At 35.3% G+C, this 17,426-nt stretch overlaps 1 protein-coding gene across 3 annotated transcripts in view; it reads right to left on the reverse strand.

Moving 5' to 3' along the window:
* The window catches only part of LOC149800078 (transcription factor Dp-1-like), a 74,229-nt gene that overhangs the window by 34,294 nt on the left and 22,509 nt on the right, over positions 1-17,426 (reverse strand). For 2 of the 3 annotated variants that reach the window (XR_016421317.1, XM_089959637.1), the window contains exons 3-5: positions 13,123-13,225; positions 7,856-7,956; positions 5,170-5,321 (exon numbers count right to left, since the gene is read on the reverse strand). Coding sequence is in view for 2 of the 3 variants with exons in the window: in XM_089959637.1 (XP_089815763.1) it covers positions 5,170-5,321; positions 7,856-7,956; positions 13,123-13,225 (356 nt within the window). In the remaining variant the exon portion in view is untranslated. The remainder of the gene's footprint in view (positions 1-5,169; positions 5,322-7,855; positions 7,957-13,122; positions 13,226-17,426) is intronic. The other variant, XM_089959638.1, reaches the window with a different exon arrangement.

Raw genomic sequence — 17,426 nt, forward strand, 5'->3', positions numbered from 1 at the left:
ACAATATGATACACGAATGATCTTGACCGTCTTTTCATCTTTAGCTGGTCGCCAAGCGGTAGGGTAGTGCCATTTTTTTGTGTTGAGATATTTGTGTGTTCTAGCATGCAGATTACAGACAGTCATAGACTAATTATCTGTTTGTATGCCATTCTCATCCTTGACAAGACAAAAATATAAATAAAAAATTCATCATGTTTTTTGTTTTGCATTGCATAAATGATTTACCAATGATAAGTCTTCACTTAATTTGGAAGGTATTATGGTACACTTACACATTTTTTATTTCCTTATGTAAACTGCTGACCTTTTGAAAAAAACATCTTTATTTTCTTGCCTTAATAATGATCAAGGTAAATAAGAAACAACTTGCAAGGTGTTGTAGAGTTTCTCATGCGTGAGGATGAATAATTATAGGTATGGGAAAATATGAACGGGTTTTTGGATGGAATACTGCATGACCCAGATAAATTTGAACTTAGTCGCGTGCTCGAGATAACTTTCAAAAGAAAATGGCATGTCTACTTAAAATTGAAATTTGCAACTTTTCCATTTGATCTGGAATGAATATATTTTGGTATTTTGTTTTGATTCGACGACAGTTTGTGATTTTGGACTAGATTCATCTGTGCAAATTATACATGAAATACATCGGATTGAAGTGGCGCGGGAGAAGCGTGTTTACGTCTGCAAATGTGTTTCTGTTTCTGTCACTGAATTAACGTGGGGAAAAATATGAAGTCTTTCAATTGCAATTATCAAAAAGACGCTATGGAATTTAATGCTTATTTCATTTTGAGTGCAGTAAAGAGGATGCAATTGCACTTATCATCGAAATTACTGCACAATTTTGAAATGTGTAATCCAGACTGAAAAACTGTGACATGGCTCATGTAATTCGGATTTGCAGAATTAAGAAAAAACATTCTGAGGAAATTCAGGATGTAAAACTAAGTATATTTTATTTTGCCATTCTTACCACCAGATAAAGAAGACAGTATATGCCTTGTCACTTGTATGTTATTTGTAAGGGCCTAACCTTCCGTCTTTTATATAATGTAGCTAGTCAAAATCCGTAACATTGTATCAACGCGGAATGTGCCAAAACAGCTGGGGTTTTTTGCAGTCCACGAAACATGTTTTAGTTCATTCAGAAACAAATTTAAACAACCACAATGTAAAGGGCCTCTTACGCGAGTGTATATGATTTGTTTACAAATCAAAAGTGCTGGCGTATGCGTCATTGTTTGTTTACAATAGAAAGTAGTTCCTTTATTCACGTGAATGCTATATGTGTATTGTCGCGCGCATTCAGTATCGGGGAATATTGAACGATTCTGACAATGTAAAGTTAACGGGGAAAAAAATGAGCATATAATAAAGTATGGTACATAATTTATACTCATTCACTTTTAAATTCTGGACTAGAAAGAGTCTTAAAAGAGCAATAATCCATTTGTTGTCCTTGACTAACCATAAAATTCTATTTTCTCAGAAAATCTGATGTCCCGGAAATTATAAAACTGATATTTTTAAGTTTATTCTTGGGCTTGTGCAATTTTTACCAGAGTTTTTAAAGACCTTGTCCAGATTTTCGCTCTATACATCAAATAGTTCTCAACATGCACTCTGAGGGTATTATTATTATTATCACATTGATGTTGCTGCTCAACAGAACAAGGATAAGATGAGATTGGTGGTTGTACTACAGGGATCAATTTAGCCACAAGCCTGCCCGCCCATGAATTGTAGGTTTTAAAGAGGGTTAGTTCATATTGACAGCCAGCTGCAGGGCTAATTAAATTTTCGAAGTCACAATTACTTAAATTATATCATGAAGTTTCATCTGAAAAATATTTTGCAATGCCAAGTACATTCCATTGTTTAGTCAAACATGTTTTCAGAATACACCATTTGAATATATTATTGAAATTAAAAACTTTTATTGAGAAGGACAGTTGTTTTAATGTAGGACCAGCTGATTTCCACGCAAGCTTGTCCAATACGCCAATGGGAAAATCTGCAAAGCTGACTCCTGGAATAGTTTAACTCAGGGTGGTCCAAGATCTTTAACACCATTTGCCACATGGACCAAAATGTAAAGTTCATGGGCCATACATACATTTTATTTGTAATAATAACAACGGAACTTAATTTCTGTATGTGTGGGCCACATTGGGGCTGTAGACCCGTAGTTGGACAGCTCTGGTCAATCCTGTAATGCTGTGCATGGTAGTGTAGCACTAGTAGCCATGAGATCAATTCACCCAAATAAAGTGCATGGTTTCTAACTTGCATTGTTTACACTAGATGATCCACATGGCCATTTCTTCTGTATGGCCAGTTGTGATAGAGTAATATGAAAATGATGATAACATGGAACAAATATTAGCTTTCCAAAAATCTTAAAGGCTCCACTATACTTAATTCATTGTTTGGTCTGGAAAGAAAGAAAAAATCTTTAAAATAACAATTGGCTGAAGAAATAGATTATCTGTCCTTTTCATGCTGAGCTGGTGTGGGATAATTTTAGGGTGGGCTTTTCTATCTCATTATTGTTTCAAATATCATATTTTGCAAAGTTCATGCAGGCTAACTCGTATACAAGCACTTCTGGTTTTTGATGCAACAAATGTAATGTGGGTTCCTGGTGACCTTTAAAGCATCACAGAAAACATTACAGAAAATAGTAGATGTTTTATGTATGGGGAGGGGAAGGGTTAAAGCAAGCCAACCAGCCCAGAATGATGCTGTCCATCCAATTCTTATCCTGTACTGGCAATTGTTACTACTATTAAGCCACTATAATGTGGCGCTGGTACCTGACAGGCTATTAAACTAATGGATATAGATTTTCTAAAGGGATGTGCAAAAAAAACCCAGCACTTCTAGTACCATGCTTACATGCATTTTTCACAGTGCACTATTTCAAGAAGTTATAATTTCATTTAAGTACTTCACAACATGCATTTTATTTTTCTGCCATTTTATGTGTCAATGAAAAATTTGCAAACTGATGTACAGGATGACTTATTTAAAATCTTTTTTTATTTATGATAAAGGTGTAAAATTGCTGTACACGATCTGTAAATGGATCGGCTAGTACTATCACAAGTTCCCTCCCTTATATGTTTATTCTAGTAATATGTCGCTTTTGCATACATATTAGGGGCAGGCAATATCTGGGCTAAATGACAATAGAAATTTATTACAAGGAATAGGTATTTTAAGTATGGAAGATTAAAAAAGAAAGCTGAAACAGAAACCTACATAGCTGACCATTAAAAAAATAAGGAGAACTAGTTCAACCAACTTCGGCATTCGTTAGTTACCACTGGTCTTCAACCAAGTGAAATGGCAGTCAATATATTTTGAAAAACATAATCATCTGACTAAAGGTATTGGCTTTTCTTCAATCAGGAAAAAAACAACAAAGTACAGTCATGATTTTGGTCTTCCATAAAAAAGAAAAAACCTGAAAAAAATGTTAAGGGGGTTTGGGGATCCTCCCCCAATGGGGTGTTGAGGTTCAGCACCCCCTATCAGGGGGTCCAGGGGACTGAAGTCCCCTTGCCAAAAATAAATTTTACACTCATAAAAAATTGTTCCTGGTGCAACTTATGATCACAAAATAAACCAAAATAATCATCTGAAAAATTAATAAACTTACCAAAAATGTTCAACTTTACTTCAATAATTTCACAATATTTATAGTCACATGAATTTGTTCTCCAATACTATTGATGCTGAAGTTATTTCATGTGCATGTCAGTGTTCACATCATAATTAAGTCATAATAATTTGTCAATTTTTGCAGCAAATATATTATGCTCCTCTCTTTTCATAACAAATCTGTAAACTAAACACCCAAGTACATTAACTATATACAAATCATCCCATACATTCACTTGTCTTTTTCTCCAATGGACACAATCTGTTGATATGCCAGTCGAGCTCTTTTTGTGACTTTGGCAAAGAGTTTTTAGCCTTCCTTTTTGTCACCACTGAATTTTTTGGCTCAATGTGCAATCTTTTCTTTTCTTTTCTTTCTCAATAAGAGCCTTTTAGCTTTCAAGCTGCTGCTTGTATTGACGACATGCAGTGCACATATACCAACAGAAGGCTACATCTGTTCTCACGTGCAAAAAATCTTTCTTCTTATAGTAATTAACTGTACTTTTCCCAGATGCCTTCTGAGCTTCAAATATTTTTTCATGCTTCTTTTCAAGGTGCTGTTCCAAACTCTTGCAACTGTGATGACCGTAATTCATATCTTTCTTGCAGAGGTCAAAAAATGCCAGTCCTTTTCACTCCAGCCATTCCTATTTCCATACGTTTTTTAAAACTTTATCGAAATGTTTCGTGTCATGCTCTCTCTCAACAACTTGGGATGCCATGTTTTACAAGCATGCTTCTTCTTTCCATTGCCATCAGTTTCCATTACATGAAGATGCACTGGATGAACTTAAAAAATTTGACTGATCAGAATACTCTTTACAAGAGTCATGTGCTAGCTAATATATGGAACTAATAATTTACAAGGGTCGTTGCAGAATCGTACTGGACAGACCGTTAAAAAAAAAAAAAAACAGATCATAGATGATAAAAAATGGTTTATATTAAGAAAAATCAGATTCAAGTCAAGAGAAAAGCGTATAGTACAACTAGTGCAGTTAGACACTAAGCTGTGCAACAGTGTTAATATGGGCAGCCATCTATGAGATATTCTTGAAAATCTAGTCTCCTGTTCCCCCAGTGACACGAGCTAAAGGGGCCCCGAGTGGCCGAGTGGTCTAAAGCGCTCTTCGTTACGGATCACTGCCATCTCACCTCTGTCTGCGGCGGTTCGAGTCTAAGATTCAGCCAATGTGGGTATGTGAGAAAGCTTGCCAGTAGCTTCTCGAGGGTCGGTGGTTCTTTCCGGGGTTTTCCCGGGTTCTTCCTCCACCATTAATACTGGCCGCCATGTATAGCCTATCGTTTGCTGAAAAATGGCGTTAAACCCCACAACAACAACAACAACACGAGCTAAATGGTACCAAATATTACACAAACACGATGTCCATCCTTAAATTCCACATATCTGGGTTTATGTCTTCCATTTTATGCCATGATGTTACAGCATCAATTATGTTAACCGAAAATAACAAATCCCTCATAATTACATACCCTTCAGAAAAATCAGGATCAACCATGAGTTCTTGTGACTGCCGTTTCCGCACTGTCCATTGTGAGTCTGTTGTGAGGATAGGCGTACGAGGGCTAGCTGCTGTAATAATCTGTGGAGAACCTGCCATTCTTGGACTTGCTGTTGATATGATCTGTATGATGAATCATTATACAGGTAAACAAAAATTCTGTTTAAAAAAAAATAATACATTTGTGATATGTATGCCGCCCCCCCATGTCCACTGCAACAAGACTAATCTTTGTCTCAAATATTATAAATTTGCATTCAACTTTACAGAATAAAAATATTAAGTTTACTCTGCTTAATATGCTGGTGTGAAAAAACAACTTTTAGAAATGGGTTGTTCTAACTTGACAAGACGCCCTTAAAATGAAAATAAAAATTCATTTTAGTCTGCTTGGTGACCTAACCTCTCCTGATGCAATCATTGTCAAGTAAGCACTGAGCATGGGATTCTGCACTGAATACTGCCAAGTAGATTTTTTACAAGGTCTCATAAAATCCATTACATTGACAAGCTGGGTACAGGAGTAATGGCAAATTTTTCTACTGACAATAACGCACTATATTCCCAACGTGAACTACCAAATAATAAGCAATGATACTTCACATTTTTAGCAACTTTACATATCAAATGGGGAAGTGAGGAAAATAAGCTTTGTTATTTTTGTTATTTTTCTCTTAAACTTATCAAGTTGTATATTGCAGACAATATGCTGGCACAATGTAGTGCCAGACTGATCTTCATACCTTGCATTTAAGCAAACCAATCTAATCACCTAAGAGCAAGGATTGATCATCCAGCAATTGTATTGCAACAGACACATGCCTTACAAAATAATAAATTTGCTAGGCCTTACATCTTTGTACCGTTTAAGCCAATATGTAAAAGCTTTTAAGTTGCTTTTCTGATTCTTTATTTTTTTGGTTTTTTTGTTTTAGTTGTCCCCAGTTGCCTTCTACTATGTCACTGATTTGTGTTTTCTTGATGTGTCTGGTTCCCGTAGTGGTGTTTAATATTATCCTGCCCAATCGGGAGTCCCAAGAGCAGGGAACTAGACTAACTGCTGATACACCACAAAACAAGATTCCTTTTCTTCAAAAACATGTGACATTTATTTCTTGAGACAATCGTCTACATCGAAACTTTTGTATTATTCAATTAGTACACTAATGATGCTGAGATTTCATTGGAAGTAATAATGAAACTTCTTATCATCCTTGAGGATATCTGTAAGTGCCAGTTCAAGAATTCTCTGAAACTTGCTTGCCCACAATGGTCCATATCTGTAAAATCAAGCTCATTATTTTACAAAGTATTCATTTCGCTTGGCTGCCTTGTTATCTTTGATCACAGTAGATTTTAAGTTTGTAGGATTTTCATGCCTTTTAACTTTTCTTGTATTCCACCTCCTTTATTTGATTCAAAAGACATAATTAACTTGATAATACAAAGGAGGCCAGCTTTCAATTCAGTACACCAATACAATAAATACTTCCGGAAGTCAGTTATCAAAACATTGTCTGCACTTAATTAGGTTCTCACATAAACACTCACAGACATAGCTATTACGGTAGAATGACACATTTTACATTTAATTACATAAGGAGTGTGTGTGATTTGGATTTTAAAAGTAGCTTTTAACAATTTTTCAGTCATATCGCTACGATGTCTGCAGTGTGGCAGTTTATAGTGATGTCTAGCACTTGGGCATCATGCCACAGACATGTGGCATGATGTCCCACCCAGTCACATTATCCTGACTCTGGGCTGACCAGTCATAACACTAACCGGTTAGTGCTGAGTGCCAAGCGAGGCAGCTGTTAGTACCATTTTTGTAAGTCTTTGGTATGACCCGGCCGGGGATCAAACCCCCGATCTCCGGCCAATTACAAGATGACACATTGCATTTATGACGATTACACTTAAAAGGAACTAGAACACAAATTTCAACTGATGAAAAAAATTATTTCATTGGTATTTATTTATTAAAGTACTGCCTCCACTCTGCATAAATGAAATTTTCATTGATCAAAATTTCTTTACATATCGTTAAATGTGGTGTACAAGGAAAGTCGTTTGGAAAGAAAATGTAAAATATTGTATGACCTATTTTTAAATTTGATATTTCATAGTGTTGATTAAAATTTCCAGATCATATCTACCATTTTCAACGATAAAAACAAGCAATATATCAAAGTTTCCATTACCAATTTTGATCACGATTTTCTTCAAGTTCAATAAATAGGAATAAATTTTTGGGGGTAGTTTCTGGTTTAAAAAGTGGGATCCATGCCTGACCCCGCGTTATAAGCGGATTTGCGACTTATCAAGGGTGTGGTGTAGTTATCATCCTTCTAAAGTTAGTCTGGTTCCCTTATTAACTCCACTAACTCTAATATGAAACCCGGATCCAAATCAATTACGGACAAGCCAATTATCTGGATTGTACTGCAACAACCTTGTTCCATAGTTTTACTGTCATTTCCCCAAGTCCACATTTTAAATGTCATTTTTGTAAGTCTTATGGCACAATTTTAAGGGTTGGCAGGTCTGCATTGTATCAGTACAGCAGTATGGTAAAAATACTGTACAATGCCATCAACTAAATTTTTTTTAAAAAGGCACTCAATGACAAGTGTACCAAGTGTAAAGCAATTTACCTGATTTGTATGCATGGATCTTGGCAACAACTGCTGATCCACCTTGTAGGGTGACATCTTTGCTGGGGAATTGGATATTGGTACAGCTACCAACTGGATGGCTGGAAGAAGTAGAGTGTCCGTTATTTAATTTTCTTAGGCAAAAATAAAAAGTGTTTATGGAAAGCTGACCATTCCTGTTATTCATTGCTGACCCTACATGTTACTTCTGATTTTCGACTGAATCGAGCAAATCCCATGCTCACTGAGTAGACTGCATTCCTTTCCAATGCAGCACAAAACTCAGAACATGATGATCACTAACAGAAAATGCAGAGAAGAAAAGACGAAATCTTAAGCAAAAACACTACTTCATTTCGAAAGCAGCAACGTAGCACACTGGGACAAAACAGACTCAAATTCTCAATATATACTAGAAGGGAAAATCTACTTGAGCATCAGGAATTCAAACCACATAAGACCTATGGAAGGCACACGACAAGCAAGGCTAATAACTTTCACTGGTATGTGGGTAGAAGAATTATTATTTTCTGCAATAAATATTAATGTTTCCAGCATTGTATGTTCTATATTCAGTTGCTGTCGAGTCTATCTATAGCAGTCTCCTTGTCCATTTGAATAACCATGTCCTGAACAGTAGAACACCACACTATAGCTTCTTCAACTCCGCAACAAGAAGCATATATTGCTGGCAAAAGTTAATATTTATAGCAGATATAATAATACGAAGACCAGGTACAACTGATAATAACAAGCAATTGACATTCTTGAACAGGCAAGAAATGGTAAGAATATTTATCAACCAAATATTCATTCCACCCTGTGTTTTTCTAAATTACTCCACATTTTGACTTGGACATTGGGTCCCACTTTTTCCACTTAGGGAATGAATGTACATACCTACCAGGCACAAGTATAATCTCAGTGGTAAAAAAAAAAAAACAACAATATATACAAGGTTGCAATATATTTCCTACAACATTTGTTTTAAAATTAAGATGGGTAGGTATTTATTTTTTTAAAACATTATATATATGTCAGAAAAGAGACACAAGATCACCTCATTATTATGCATGTGCGTGTGTATGAATTGGATTTTTAACACAGCTTTTTAAAAAATTCAGTTATATTGCTGTGGAAGTTTATATTGATGTCTAGCACTGAGACATCATGCCACAAGCATGTAGCATCATGTCCCACCCAGTCACATCCTGACACCAGGCTGACCTGTCCTAACAATAACCTCTTTGTGCTGAGCACCAAGCAAGGCAGCTGCTAGTACCATATTTTTTAAATCTTTGCCATGACTTGGTCAGGGTTCGAATAGACGACCTCCTGAGCGGTCCCTCGTAAATCAATTTCACTTATTATCAAGCAAGGCAACATCATTAAATGTAGCTAACAATATATAATTTGTTTCACACGAAATAGTTAAAACTGGTTACGTAGCTTTAGCTACATTTAATGACCTGAAAATGTATTCGAGTTAGGCCTGCATATAAGATAAAATTGACCATGCTTGAACTAGATAATACCAAAAAGCTCGACATCATATATGCGTGCCTTTGTCTCTCTTGAAATGTTTTTGTATGGTATGTTCTCAAAGATGGATTTACCTTAACTTACTATGTTTCTGTTACATATTTGTTGTGGTTGTTGTTTGATTTTAGAAGAACTACATCGGACAAAGCAGAAGACAACAAGGGTTTCTGTTTTTTAAGTAGTTCTAAGCGTGTGGATACCTTGACCGAGACGACTGGGACAAGAAAAATGAGGTTAGCAAAACAGCTATATTTCTCTGTCGCATGGGTGAAAATATAAGCAAATACTTCATGACTGATTAAAATTGGACCCGAAATTTGGTCTTTGGAGTTTTAACAAACTGAGCCTGATGCAAGATAAATTCATCAATATGCATGGACCACATACATTACTGAACTGAACCGCTTCGGTGGCCTAATGGTTAGAGGGTCTGCTTCAGATGTGGGAGGTTGTGGGTTCAATCCCCAACCAAGTCATACCAAAGACTTATAAAAATGGTACTAACAGCTGCCTAGCTTGGTGATCAGTATTAAGAGGTTAGTGTTAGAACTGTTCGGTCTGGTGTCAGGATAATGTGGCTGAGCGCTAGACATCACTATAAACTGTCACACTGCAGACATTGTAGTAATATGACTGAAATTCCAAATCACACACACATTACTGGATTCATCTGAGTCTTAATGCAATATGCAAATATTCCAAGTCTGATTAAAACTTGATTAGAAATATGGTCTCCAGAATGGCAACAAGGTCAGCCAATCACATGCAAGATCACCTCATTTATAAGCAATGATCTATATCAAACACTATGATCTACACAATCATGGAGTTTTAGAACAAATGTTTTCTTGACTTGCAAACAAATATCTATAATTAGGCAATACAATAATATTGCACTGTTTTTAAAATTAGAGTCAGTAGATAGTATTTTTTCCTTTAAACACTATATATATATATATATATATATATATATATATATATATATATATATATATATATATATATATATATATACTAAGCATGTCAAGTACGTTGCTAAACCAGTTCAATTAGACAATTCAATTTCAGGAATTTTTTTGAAGTTCTTGGGTCTGCAACGAAAAAGAGGGATGGTCAGAAACATTTTTGCGGCCTTATGCACAGAATTTCTGCTCCTTAATTACAACAGTACAAAGTTATGCTATTATGCTACTGTACATTTTCTCCATCAATATTTCTCATTTTTACTGATCTTTATTTAAAACATTAGTTAGCTCCCTTTGTTTGTAACTTGTTCAACAGAAATTACACATCTTTTATTCCAAAATTCATATTTTATATCTGGTTTGGATCATTCCTGCAAGGAAAGAACTCTGTCACCACAAAGCTGTGTCTCAACAGTCAACAGTATACATTACTTTTATTAATTCTGAGAGAGAGAGAGAATAAGTGAGTGTCAGATAGAGAAATGTAAAAGTCCCCATAAACTCTTAATTGATGCAAAGAACTATTTCTGATTTTACTAATATGCATAGATCTTGCTCATAATAAAGCTCATTGGATATCTTGATTGAAGTCTTATAACAAAGGAATACACAATCATATCATCAAGAATGCAAGATCATTTCATTACTTTGTGGATTTTGCTCATTAGTGAATTCTTCTATCTTAATCTTATTATGCCGATCATCCAAATTTTATAAATCGAAAATGTCACCGGGAGTAGTAACATGATGAAAGAGCAACTCATTAATATAGATTGATCTTAGTCTAATAAACTTTCCGAGCAGCTCGATTATATGGATTATATGGATGCATGGATTCCACGTCTGATCCAAAATCACATCTGAATTAAGGCTTCCAATGGTAACAACAATCCTAATTATATGCAAGATCACCTCATTAATATCCATGTATCTTGCTCATTATCAACCTTGTTTGAGATCTTGATTATGCCAATACTTATTCCAAGTCTGATTGAAATTAGATCAAAAATATGGCCTCCAGAGTCATAGCTAATCAGATACAAGATAACTTCATTAATATGTTTAATTGTTGTTCATCATCAAACTTGTCCAAGACCTTGATGATATAAGCACAGGGCTGAGCAAATCCCATAGCTCGAAGTCCCAGACTAGTCATTTTTGCAGTTGGACAAGTAAAATTTTCCAAGTCGCTAGTCCGGGACAAGTGCTTTTTAAAAAAGTCGGGCTAGTCCTTATTTTTGTGCTTTAATCACTATATCTGCCTTTATTTGGCCAATCATGCCCTCTGGGCATACTGAATACTTGATTCTATCCCTCTTCGTGTATACATTTACAGCTTGACTGCATATTGGGCTAAGCGACCAAATTATCGGCAAATCAAAACACGTCAAACAAAAGAAAGCCAGTATGATCAATTAGCAGTGTTGTAAGCGGTTTTGTTGCAATGAGTTTACTCAATCTAGATCATAACGAGCGGTTCACTATGATTTTAATCTGGCGAGTCAGTGTAATTAAATTAATGAAAGGTACTTTAGTGACATCAGTGTTGGTTTCCTTTATCAACTGATTAAATGACAGTAATGATTCTTTAATTAAAATTGATTATACAGATGATTAACTCCATGTGCGATATTGTGTTTGAAGTGAAACAATTACGCTAATTAATGAGCTGTTTCAGTTCGTATTTAAAAGAGAAAATTGATGTTATGATCACTTTAGAAATAGTTGTCAAGCAAGCTGATAGTTACTGTGGATAAAATGAGTTTGCTAAATTATTTTCGCAAGTAAAGTAATAACGGCGATTCGGCGAAGGTAAATTTGTTTGAAAATGAAGGGATAAAACGTAATACGGATACTGAGTGTGCGGTAGCTATTTCTGAGTGTGAACGAGGATTTAGTTCAATGAACTTAATCAAGACTTCTTTACGGAATTCCTTAAACCAAAAGAATTTACAAATGCTAATGAACATTTCTGCAAATGGACCAGAGCTTGAGGACTTTAACCCAGACAGAGCTATCAACTGCTGGCTTAGTGCTGGTGCAGGTGGCAGACATATACATGGACATATTTTCAAATCCATTAGCTAAAACATATATACATGAACCTGAAGAAGCCAAATGTATAACAACCAATGTTTTTGAAAAATTAAATTCTTTTAAGAAATAATTATGTTGTATATCGTTTTGTTTGTTTTTTCTATGGATTAAGCATATACATCTTAATCTCGGCAAGTGATTACCATTTTGGGACCAGTGAAAAATAAGGTTGTACTAGTGACGAGTAAGGTGGGACTAGTGAAGAGAAAGGTGGGACTAGTGAATTTTCTGAAACCACTTGTCCTGGACTAGTGGTTTAAAAAAAATTTGCTCAGCCCTGAAGCATATATTCAATTTAAATCAGACCCAAAATATGCCCTCAGAAATGAAATGAAATGTGACATGGTCACCCAATTAGATGCAAGATCAGCTCATCAATATGAACAGATCTTGCGTATATTCACACTTGTTAAAGGTACTGACAATGTAAGTCTTTTTTTGGAGTTTGATAAAATTGGAGGAAAAACATTGCCTAGAGTGTTGATGGACAGATGACAGACACATGGTCATACAAAGGCTTTAAGTCCTTATAATAGGCGTTATATCCTTATAATGAGTCAATGAAATGCCTTAAGCAACATGCTCCATCTCTGGTCAAAGGAGAGGAAATGCATATCTGTTTCTCTCTCTCTGTCTCTCTTTCTGTCTCTCTCTCTCTCAAACCTCTGCCCTCAGATGTTCTCAGGAAAATCTTACTAGCTGTTTTTGTCCCTGCTTTCTGATCACAAAAGCCTATCAAATCACCATTTGCATCAATTAAGCCAACCTGAAATAAAAGAGTGAAAGGTTGTGAGAAGTGAAAATGCATACATGTGATTCTACTGGTGGTAGGCTAAAAATACGATCTGAAAGACCATCTACCATACATACTGTTTTATAGTCAAAATCTATCACTTCTGAAAATTAAAAGAATGTTTAATTTATTTTCATGCATTTTATCAAGAGTAGCAAAACCAGTCAGAACCAGTTTACTGGGGACCAAGCAATGTTTCATCAATTATGTGTGATGATACATGGATGCATAAATGGATTAAAATTATTCAAAAGCAGCCAACATGCAGACAAAGCAAGCTGATAATTTATTTCCTTAATGTTATAATGAAGAAGATTGGCCAACCTTTGGCTGCGGGGAGATAAAAAGGATACCAACTACCCACCACCAAAAATTGAGTAAGCATTTTTTTTATTTATTTTTGTCTTGTTTAATTGGTATTATATTATGTTTTAAAAGAAATATTTAAGGACAGCTCTTACCTATTTATTGAATTCATGCCAAAATGCAGAAATCCACTTTCTTCCAATGGTAAAAACAACAAAATATTATTGCAAGTTCAACAATGCTTAGATATCCAAGTTTAATGTGTGCAGGTGAGCAGCAGAGGTCACATGTTTGCATAACATTTTATGCTAAGTGAATTCCAAGATACCATATAGAGGAAAAAATCATATCACCATGCATATCCAGACATGGTCGCAGGGGAACAATAATTCTTCTTTAGTAAAGACCTTTTATGAAGGTCTTATTTAAAGCTGCATCCAACATTGATAATGTGGTGCACTTGCACAGACTTAGCAAAGTTTCTGGCAAACTTTAAATGCATACCTCATTATTAACCCTTTACCTCATGCAACCGTCTTTGGATGCCTCTACAAAAGTCCCATCGAAGCGCCTTTTGACGCCTCTACAAAAGTCCCATGGAAGTGCCTTTTGACGTCGGCTGTAAACATCAGCCATTTTAAGCCGGTTTTCGTAGCGCCACCTTCGGGGAAAACCCCTTATTAGATACTACATTCATTTCTGCGAATGAAAATTACTTAAGATCACGTGGTCACTGTTTATGTACTGGTCGATATCTGCTATTTAAATTAACTGGGTTGTAATCTCCACTCTCCAAAATGGCGGTCACGGATTTCATTCAGTACTTACGAAGTTTTCACGATTAGAATCACAACTATGAAAGATTCAATAACCTAGGTAAAGGCTCTCATATTGATATAGGCAGCAATTAGTTTTTATAAATTATCAAATTCTGATGACTTAGTGATGTAGACACAGACGAAAAACTTGTAAATTTCGAGTATGAGAAATGGCTGCTACGGTTGTCACACGGCCTCACTGACATGACGGTGATCGAGTTCTCTCCAGATTTTAAAGCACATAAATTCTTCCATGATAAATAATTACACAGCTATAACAATCGGACTTTACTCTTAAAGTGTTCCACATATAATAGATGTGTACCAATAATGTAAAATGGTTAAAATTGCTGTTAAACGTAACATACACTACATTGCTTAACAGTTCACAGGCAGGCCTATGCATATGCTGTCAACTAGGTAATAGGTGTTCTATTTATAGCATGCTGCACTTTGTCACTATGAGGTAAAGGGTTAAAAGGGCATCTTATTTTATCATGAATTGCTGCTGGTGTTGCTAATAATAATAATAATAATAATAATAACAACAACACTGATAATTAAATGAGGTGCACTTTTGAGAATGATGTACATGCTTAAAATGTTCTTTTTGGAGGATAACTGTCCTGCTTTTTTTAAGTTCTGTGGGAAACACTACCAATTCCACCGCTTTCACAAAATGCATGCTGTTGCAATATATTTATAACGCTATATTGAGACAAATGATGAGTCAACTTCAATTTGGGATAATGCCCATAGACATAGTCCAATTGTTTTCGCTTATCATTAGTCTTCCATTTTACTGCACCTGTGTGTAGCTCTCTAGATGGAGGTTTAACCAAAATCGATCATTTAGTATGGAAGATGGCGTACAATGAAATGGCTAAAATTCTTCCAAATGCAAGATAATAATAATTTTCTTGTAAAAAGCAATTTCATACTTTTATAAATATCAGCCAGCGTCTTTATTTTGACGTTTTAATAATTGAAGACGGAAAGAATTGAAAACACTGGTGATCCATAGGCATGCATAATAGGATGTCCCAAGACAAAAATCATAAAACAGGCTCCATCTTACCCATATTTAACTCTTAAAGATGTGTGATAGCTTGTTGCAAAGGAAAGTTCCAACACATAGATTGCAAAAAGTTTCACTGTAAGCACAACTAACACTAAGAAATCAAAGGCTATGTGTGCAAGTTCAATTTTTCAAACCTTGTCTTTTGTTATATGTTTATATAAGGAGCTATTTATTAGAACAAAATATTTTTATGATTTGGACCCCATTTTTGTGTCCAACTTGCATGTGGGTTTTTTTTATAGTAAAAACTCAGAAGTGTAGTGGAGAATTGACAAATTTTGAGTATAATAAGGATAGGAATGAGTAACTCTTGCATTTCACCTAATGCAGGGTGATGAATGCTTCTCAAATATTTTCTGAGCCCTGTACTGGAATTTATTTCCTAGGTTGAATTAATGATAAAAGGGACTGGAATGAAATTCTTGCAGAGATCACAATCATCACTTAATTAGTTTAACAGGAAAAATAATTTTTAAAAAAAATAGGATTTGTTATAATAAATGCTGATAGATAATGAGTGAATACTTGTGAGCAAAATCTGGAATAAAACATTCAATATTGCAGCTTTAAAAAAAAATCTGAACCAGATAGTAAAAGATGTTTCTTTTTCTTCTTTTTTGTTGCTATTTGAACACATGATAAAACATTACAATATCGCATGTATCCAATGTCCCCAGGGGTGGCAACTAAGGATGGCAACTCTCAAGTTGATGGCTATATCAGTATATGAAGGGCAGCATTACCACAATGTTTTATGCAATTTAGGAGAATGTGTTAATGAACAGAAGGAAGGATGGAAAGACAGAGACATATATACACTGGATTACATCAGCCAGCTAAACAAGAAGCACAGACAAATATCTACAGGAACATTATAATGAGCAATCCCACTCCACCGATTATCAGTCAAATCCTAACAATCATAATACAGCTAATATGCAAGGACTGTGCTGCTCTCAATACCACATGTTCTGTGACCCCAAATCCCTTTGTTGACAAATAGAGCTAACTGTACACCTATTGTAATCCTATTTATGTGTAATTAGTCAGTATAACAATCAAGGTCTGTACTAAACTTAAAACTAGGCATATATTTGAACTCTTTACCTGCTTAAGAGCAATCCAAATGCACAATACTGACAAGCAGGCAACAAATAAGTACTTACCCATGCTTCTTTCTACATTTCTGCACAACAATGTATACAGAGGTGAAGAGACCTGCTGAACCACTTCCTGTGCTAGAGAAGCTATAGTTTGTTTCAATGATTGCATGCATGTGGTTTTGCCTGGAATCACAAATCAATTACATTGTCCAATAGGATTTCAAGGTCAGACTAGTTTCACTTGTGAGCAGGATAATTACAAGAGTAACCCAAACTGAAAGTAAATATTTAACTTTGTTACAAGATGAAAACATTAAAAGTGAAGGTATGGGTGAATGGGAGCACTAGGGAAGTGGATAAATCTAATTAGTGTTTCCTCTTTACCTTCATTTGTGCATCAGAGACTGCCAAATTTTTAATCTGACCCCTGTTCTTACACCAAGGTTTGTTTACTACTCAATTTGACCAACAGTTGTTAAACCATGGGGATTTCTTTACTCTCAATTTTGCACCCAAAGGGAAAAGACAGCTAATCCCAGGAAATACACTGCATCTATTCCAATGTTACCAAATATAATTCCAGAAACAAGAACTACAATAACTGCAATGTCTTGTCATTGCAAACTCACATTATATTTCACTGCATATTTCAAACAAAATTGCCCTCTACACCCACCCCACCATCCCCAAGATAATGCATCCCCAAGATAATGACTCTGTGTCTTCCAGCTATGACTGCATATATGTCACGTTGAAATGTGAAATTTTTGTCAAGGAAAACTCCTCTCTTGCAGATTGTAACACCAAGGGCAGCATATTACATATTTTTGCAAATTTCCCTCAGTGTTATAAGGGATATAGCAGTA

The sequence above is a fragment of the Sinohyriopsis cumingii genome, chromosome 5, assembly GCF_028554795.1.
Source record: "Sinohyriopsis cumingii isolate HCF-2022 chromosome 5, ASM2855479v2, whole genome shotgun sequence".
Taxonomy (NCBI): domain Eukaryota; kingdom Metazoa; phylum Mollusca; class Bivalvia; order Unionida; family Unionidae; genus Sinohyriopsis; species Sinohyriopsis cumingii.